This window comes from Carlito syrichta, unplaced genomic scaffold, assembly GCF_000164805.1.
Source record: "Carlito syrichta isolate Samal-C Ts95f unplaced genomic scaffold, Tarsius_syrichta-2.0.1 Scaffold287994, whole genome shotgun sequence".
Classification (NCBI taxonomy): Eukaryota; Metazoa; Chordata; class Mammalia; order Primates; family Tarsiidae; genus Carlito; species Carlito syrichta.
The window spans coordinates 37,263-45,188 of record NW_007232090.1 but is presented as its reverse complement, the minus strand read 5'-3'; the positions used below and the strand labels follow the sequence as shown (position 1 = coordinate 45,188).

Sequence of the window (7,926 nt, the reverse complement as noted above, 5' to 3'; positions counted from 1 at the left end):
CTAAACCACTGTGGTTGTGGTTATGTTCCACCAAAGCTGCCTGTTAAGATGGAAGGCACTGGGAGGCAGCTGCTTCTGACATCATTCCTTGGCACCAGGAAGCGATTTTCTCACGGCCTTAGGTTTAATTTCTGTTTGTAAACTCAATAAATCTCCCTCCCCACCCAAGGTGATCTGTTCAGACATGAATTTCAGTTCCTCAGAAACCATCTGAAATTAAACCTTCCCGTCTCTGAAAAAAAATCATAAAATACAAACTTGCCTTATTTTTAGGCAAAACAAAAAAAATTTCTTTTCCCACATTATTCCCAGTCTTGGGAGAACCCACAGGCAGTTCTCACAGTTGCTACTTGAAACTTTACTGTTGAAAAAAAATATTATGCAATCAGAAAGTTTAGACCAGGGTACAAGAAGCAACCAAAACTGTTTCTTTTTTTGTTTTTGTTTTTATCACATAGGCAATCACAAGGCAGCTCAGCCCTGTTCAAAGCAGTCTGAGTTACCACTTTTTGGGGTGGAAGCTTAAGAACAATGGACCAAACCTTGACAGGCCACATGCATTTTAAGAAGTCTTTTTTTTAGATGCTTTAATCTGACTTTAATGTTAAAGCAACTAAAAAAAAAAAAAAAATGGGCTCCCACCCCAAATACTTAGATACCCTCACTTTGTATGTTTATAGGAACTTTTCCCATTTCATCTTGGTCATCTAATTTGTTAGTATACAAAGTAATCCTCATTGAAGTTTTGTTTTGTTTTTGCTTTTTGAGAGACAAAGTCTTACTCTGTCACCCAGGCTGGAGCGCAGTGGCGCAATCTTGGCTCATCGCAGCCTGGACCTTCTGTGCTCAAGCAATCATCTTGCCTCAGCCTCCCAAGTAGCTGGGACTATAGGTGTCACCACCATGCCCAGCTAATTTTTGTAGAGATGAGATCTCAGTATGGTGCCCAGGCTGGTCTCAAACTCCCGGGCTCAAGCAGTCCTTCTGCCTTGGCCTCCCAAAGTGCTGGGATTTCAGGTATGCACCATTGCGCCTGTCCCACTTTGAAGTTCTAAGAGCAGCCTCTAGTAGGACATAAATGGGGTCCCTAGAAATAAACTCAAACTTGAACCAGGCCTTCTCCCTCACAGAGCCCCAGGAGGAGTCTGAGCTCTTAAGCCTGCAGGGGATGGGGGAATGGACAAAGCCCTTGATATGGATTCAGGAAAATGGGAATATAAACCATCCGCTTAGCCATTCTCACAGTGTTGGTCATATTGTGGGGTGTCAGTTGGTGTTCTGTGGCAGAAAGGTGCCATGCCACTGGAGATTGGACTCTGGTGGCCAGGAAGAGCCACTGAGCTGGAAGTGGGGGGTCAAGAGACCGATCACCAAACTGCACGTAACCTGCATGCTGGCAGGTGGGGATGCCGGCTTTGTGGACTCCCGACACTGACCACAGCCCACGCCTCGTCAGCAGAAGGATCCGCCACTCCCAAGCTGTCTCCATGAAATACGCAGAGATGGCAGGTCACACGACTGGCCTTCTCACCCCTTCTGCACAACCACAAAGCGTCCCTTAGAAGTTTTCCCCATTGGAAAAACACATTCCATCACCCGGGCCTGTCGAGGACACGGCTCGAGAAATGGTCATGAGGTCTTCAAGGGTCCCTGAGTCTAGAAGTCCAGGTTGTCATACTGGGAAGTCGCCAGTGAATGCAGGCTGTGGGAACGTTGCCCAATTTCCTTTCTAGCAGGATGTGCAATTTGGAAAGATCTTGCTTAAAACTCAAGCAGCCAAACAGAGCTGGGTGGGAGGGCCCTGGGCCTTGGCTTGGAGGTGAGCCCCTGGCAGGGAGCTTGGGGTTAGGCGAATCCCTGCCCTGCCGGATACAGCCCAGAGCTCCAGAATTCAACCCAGGTCGGAGACATAGCAAATACAGCAAAACAGTGGCTGGGTCATGGGTGACGTGGGCTCTCGGGAAGCTTGGAAGGCACTTCTAGAACTCCTGAGTCCTTGACCCCTTACCCCTTCTAGTATGGGAAAAGCCGCTTTTTTCCCTTGCCTTTTGGTCCCCCTTGGAGCTGGGGTGGGGGGAACGAACCACAGCCTTTGGTTTCATTTTTTTTTTTCATAGAGAGATGAGCATCTCACTATGTTGCCCAGGCTGGTCTTGAATTCCTGGCCTCAAGTGATCCTCCTGACTCAGCCTCTCAAAGTGCTGGGATGATAGGCGTGAGCCACTGCGCCTGGTCAAAGCTGTCTTAATACTACTTTCACAGGTAGAGGATCTACGGGGGCCTACACCACCATGTTCCAGGGGCGGGCTCAGGGAACAGACAGTGGGACCTGAGAAAGAGAAGTGGCCTTCCTCACCTCCCGAGATGAACTTGAGAACCCACTCAGCACACGGGAGAATATCAACCATCCAGGGCAGCTCATGAATCCCACGCCCAATGCAGGATGGTCTGGAAAGTGGTTCTGACCCAGAAGGCATCAGGTGGGGGTGGGGGCACGCCGCCCATGGCCACCCTCTTCACACACCCTGAGAAGCAGCAAGCTCATGCACATCCCGTCCCCAGGCCCTGCTGGCAATGCAGGGCTCTGTCCCAGGTCTGCAGCCTGTGCATGAAGGAGTGAGCCATGCAGGAGTGGGGGGCGGCTGGCGGGAGGGAAGGGGTTGCCCTGAGCTTGGAGACAGTCCCTGCAGAGGCAGGAGGGGTGGGGGGCCAGGGGCCATCTTTAGCAGCTACAGCTGCTGGCCTGGGGGGGCGGGGCATCCCCCAAGGCTGGGCCTTTCCCATTGCTGCCTGAACTGGGGCTAGGTTCCAGTGACTCTGTCATCTTCTCACAGATGATGTCCACCAGGCGCTCAAAGACCTGCTTCACGTTGATGTTCTCTTTGGCGCTGGCCTCGAAGAACTCGAAACCTGGACGGACAGAAGGTGGCTTGTGAGACCCCTGAGGCAGGGCCTGGGTTGCCGCATCGCAGGCTCCGAGCCCAGTTCTGCCCTAGATACTACTGTTGGATCCTGGCTGAGTGCCATTGCCGCTCCCAGCCTCAGTTTGCTCACCTGTAAGTGGGAACACCTATGTTGCTGTTGCTGCTGCTGATAAAAATGGCAGCCATCAAGCACAGTGGCTCACGCCTGTAATCCCAGCACTTTGAGAGGCTGAGATGGATGGATTGCTTGGGCCCAGGAGTTTGAGACCAGGCTGGGCAACATAATGAGACCTCATCTCTACAAAAAGATCAAAATATGAGCCAGGCGTGGTGGCATGTTCCTGTAGTCCCAGCTACTCAGGAGGTTGAAGTGGGAGGATCGCCTGAGCCCAGGAGATCAAGGCTTTGGTGAGCCATGATCATGCCACTGCACTCCAGCCTGGGCAACAGAGTGAGACCCCGACTCAAAAATAAAGAAACTTTCTGACTCTCACCGTATTTGTATGTGAATGCAGGGACTGACAGGCCAAATCTGGTCATTGACTGCCTTTGTAAATGTTTCATTGGCAGATGGTCTCACCCATTCATTTATGTGTTGTTGCTGGTGATGCTCAAGCAAAGCTAAGCAATGGCCACAGAGAATGTATACCCAAAAATATTTCCTCTCTGGCCCTTTAAGAAGAGGTCTGGCCAGGCGCAGTGATTCACACCTATAGTCGTGGCACTTTGGGAGGCAGAGGCCAGAGGATTGCCTGAGCCCAGGGATTCAAGACCAGCCTGGGTTACCTGGCGAGACCTTGTCTCCACGATAAAATAAAATTAAAGAATTAGCTGGGTGAGATGGCGCACACCCGTGGTTCCAGCTACTTGGAAGACTGAGGCAGAAGAATCGCCTGAGCCCAGCAGGTCGAGGCTGCAGTGACCATGAGTGTGCCACTGCACTCCAGCCTGGGCGACAGAGTGAGACTTCAACTCAAAAAAAAAAAAAAAAAAAAGGACGGGTGACCCAAGACTAGAAATATCCGGCATATCTGCTCTTCTGAAGTTTGACTTTTCCACTTAACCCCATATCCCAGAGATCTTGCCACATGAGAATGGAAACAAGAGTGTCTTCCTTTTCCACAGCTGCATAGTATTCCACCAAGTGAATACACTTTATTTCTTTATTTTTTAGAGTCAGGGTCTCTCTTTGTTGCTCAAGCTGGAGTGCAGTAGTGCAATCATAGCTCACCATAGCCTCGACCTCTGGGACTCAAGGAATTCTTCCATCTCGGCCTCCCAAGTAGCTAGAACTCTAAGCACATGCCACCATGCCCAGCTAATATTTCAAAAAGCTTTTGTAGAGACAGGGCCACGCTATGTTGTCTAGGCTGGTCTCAAACTCCTGGGCTCATGCAACCCTCCTGCCTCAGCCTCCCAAGTCACTGGGTGACCATGTGAGCACACTTTTTGTTTAGTTGGTCTCCCTCTGTGAGCCATCTAGAGGCAGGCCAAGGCTGAGCTCTCACACGTCGTAGAAAACACTTCCCCCGTGGGTGAGGGTACCTGCAGGATACATTGCCGGAAGTGGTTTTGCTAGGTTCTCAGGGCACGGCTGCGGGGTGGGGGTTCCTGTGATGGGTCCCCTCAATTAAAAGGTAAAGGTGGCACACACAGGCCGTTTCTGGGCAGAGCCTCAAAGGGCTGGTGACTGGGGCTGGATCTGAGACCTGAGGGTGCAGACGGGGCTTTGGTTCTGGGAGATCCAGGGCCTGGGGTCCGGGTCGGGCACTCACCAAGGTCGTCGGCAAGCCTCCGGCCATCCTCGGCAGGCACGACACGCTCGTCCTCCAGGTCACACTTGTTCCCCACGAGGATGACCTGGGCGTTGTCCCAGGAGTAGGTTTTGATCTGCGTGGCCCTGTGGGGTTGCCAGCCATGAGCCGGGGTGGGAGGTCAGGAGAGAGGGCAAAGGTTGGGGGTCAGCGGTCAGCAAGCACTCACCAGTCCTGCACGGCAGCAAAGGACTCTTGGTTGGCGACATCGTACATGAGCAGGAAGCCCATGGCACCGCGGTAGTAGGCCGTGGTGATCGTACGGTAGCGCTCCTGGCCCGCCGTGTCCTAGGCAAACAGCCGTGTCAGATGGCCAGAAGCCACCCTGTTCCCACCCCGCCTTTTCAGGGCCCTGTCTGAGAGAGGCCCTTCCATATGCTTGCAGCCCCCGTCTGATGGCGGAGGCACAGCCTTGTCTACACAGGCCCAGTCTGAGGGGGGAGGCATGCTCTCATTCTCAAGGGACCCCTCAGTCTGATGGGGGAGATACATGGCTGTGCCCTTGAGGGGTTCCCCGTCTGAGGGGTAAGTGGCTTCTCCCAGACTTATGAGCCCTTGGGCCTCATCTCCAAGAACCAACTTAATGACCACCACCAAGTGCCACCTGGGCCAGAGGGGACCACCCTGATAGGACACCTCGGTGCACTGGTTACCATGATGATCATTACCAGCAGCTGGGTTGGGAGGGGTGGGTGTAGCTCTAAAGACCAGTCGGGCTCAACGGGGCTCCCTGGGTTTACCCCTGAGATGGTCACCAGCACTTTTTTTTCACCTGGGAATGCAGGGACACGATCAGCCTCAACCTCCTGGGCTCAGGCAATCCTCTCCCCTCAGCCTTCCGAGTAGCTGGGACCCAGACATGTACCACCACACCCCACTCATTTTGTATGTTTTTTTGGTAGAGACGGGGCCTGGCTATGTTGCCCAGGCTGGTCTTAAACTCCAGGCCTCAAATGATTCTCCCCCCTCGGCCTCCCAAGATTACAGGCCTGAACCACAGCACTGGATGCCACCAGCACCCTGAACATGCCTTGGGCTAGTACTGTACCCTCATGGGAACCCCCCGGGTGGGGCGTGTCCCCCTCCTCCTGATAAATTCACCTCATAGACCACACCCACTCGCCACACCTGCCCCGACCCTTCCCAGCTCTGGACCACTCTGCCTCACCTGGGAACCCTCCCCGCAGCCTGAGACCTCAGGCGAACTTCCCTGGAGGGACCCCCTCGCCCACCCCAGACCCACAGACCACCGCCTGGCCCACCCAGATCTGCAGCTTGATCCTCTTGTCATGGCGGTAGACGGTCTTGACCTTGAAGTCGATGCCCACGGTGCTGACAAAGGCGGGCGTGAAGGAGTCGTCGGCGTAGCGGAACAGGAACGACGTCTTGCCCACGCTGCTGTTGCCAATCAGGAGCAGCTTGAACATGTAGTCGAAGTTCTGATCGGCTGCATCCCGGGGGCCCGCGGGAGGCTCTCCGGCGGAGGCCATCTTGGCAGGAGTCTGGGGCGGGGGGAGGCCTGAAGTCCTCAGATGGGGATGCCTGGGGACCTGCAGGGGAATCCAAGAATGGTAACAGCTCTGGGGCACAAACCAGGCCTGGGTTCAAATCCCGGTCCTGCCACTTCGAAGTCAAGTGACCCTGGAAGCATTGCTTGATCTCGCTGGACCTCAATATTCCCTTCTGACAAATGGAATGTTCGTCATATTCCCTGTCTGAAAGAGTATCTTTTCCTTCCTTCCTTTCTTCCTTCGATGGGGTCTCACTATGTTGCCCAGACTGGCCCTGAACTCCTGGCCTCAAGCGATTCTCCTGCCTCACCCTCCCAAAGTGCTGGGATGACAGGCATGAGATACCATGCCTGACTCGAGCTTCTTTCTTTTTTTTTTTTTGAGTCAGAGTCTCACTCTGTCACCTGGGATGGAGTGCAGTGGCATGCTCATGACCACCACAGTCTCGACCTACTGGGCTCAGGCAATCTTTCCACCTCAGGCTCCCAAGTAACTGGAACTACAGGCGTGCACCACCATGCCTGGTTAATTTTCCTTGATTTATTGTAGGGATGAAGTCTCGCCAAGTTGCCGAGGCTGGTCTCAAACCCCTGGGCTCAGGCAATCCTTTCGCCTCAGCCTCCCAAAGTGCTGGGATGATAGGCATGAGCCACCATGAGTCTTTATTCATTCAACAAACACTACTTGAGTGTCTAATCTGTACTCCCTGAAGACAGGGCTGTGAAGAAGACAGAAAAAAGCCCACCCCTGAGGCGGACGGTCACATTCCTTCCAGTGGGAGGTTACTGACGCACATAACGGTCATAAGACAGAGCCTGGCCTGTAGTTGGTGCACAATAATCGTGACGGCTGTTTAATCTTCACACCCTCTGGCGAGAGTGTTTACTGTGGTGGGGGCGGGAGGCCCTTTCTGTCTTGCAGCCCAGAGGCTTAGCAAGGGGTTCAAATGCAAGGCGGAGGGGAGGGGGGCACACAGGGTGCTTCCTCTGGCCGCTGAGGAACCAGGCTCTGCAGGTGTGGACTTTGCCCCAGTGGGAGCAGCTGGCGTGGCCCAGGTGTGAGCTGGGGGGGCTGCCAGCTGGATGGAGCCCCTCCAGGGCCTAGGTGTTGACTTTGGCAGGCGTCTGCCCCTGGGATGCCTGCCCTGCCCCAACCCAGTTTAACCCCTTCTGTGACCCCCAAGGCGAGGGGGGCTTCTGGGGATGCAGTCCAGGTGTCAATTCCCTGCCCTTTCCTATTTGTCAAAGGGGCTGGGCCTGCCACCCTCCCGGCCACGGCTGACTCACTGGCCCAAGCCCACGGAGGCAGGACTGAGTCCTCAAATCCAAGGAAACGGTCCCAGCAAACCCCACCGCCTCACAGCCTGGGCCTTCCTCTCCAAGCAATCTGCCCACACTCCAACATGCTGCTTCATCTGGGTGCAGGATGCCCCCTCCACCCTTTTCCCTCCCCAGGCCTCAGTTTCCCCAGCCATCTGTGGTTGCTCCCTGAAGGGCACAGGCACGAAGGGAGGGCACGCGGGCAGAGGACACCCTGACAAAGCTATTTCTCAATCGCCTTTGGGGTTTCTTCCATTTTAAACGGGGATCCAGCCGGCCCCACCCGGTGTTCCGGGAGAACGAGTTTGGGGAGGCAGGAAACCTTCACGCCGGGCAGGGCCGCCAGGCCGGAGACTCG

The 7,926-nt window shown here is 54.4% G+C and overlaps 1 protein-coding gene across 1 annotated transcript in view; it reads right to left on the bottom strand.

Annotated features, from left to right (window-relative positions):
• Positions 1-2,677: 2,677 nt before the first annotated feature.
• Positions 2,678-7,926, bottom strand: part of RAB3D (RAB3D, member RAS oncogene family) — a 12,695-nt gene continuing 7,446 nt past the window's right edge. The window contains exons 2-5 of the mRNA XM_008053257.2: positions 6,001-6,280; positions 4,908-5,026; positions 4,700-4,824; positions 2,678-2,910 (exon numbers count right to left, since the gene is read on the bottom strand). Of these exons, the coding sequence (XP_008051448.1) occupies positions 2,723-2,910; positions 4,700-4,824; positions 4,908-5,026; positions 6,001-6,228 (660 nt within the window). The 5' untranslated portion in view covers positions 6,229-6,280 and the 3' untranslated portion in view covers positions 2,678-2,722. The remainder of the gene's footprint in view (positions 2,911-4,699; positions 4,825-4,907; positions 5,027-6,000; positions 6,281-7,926) is intronic.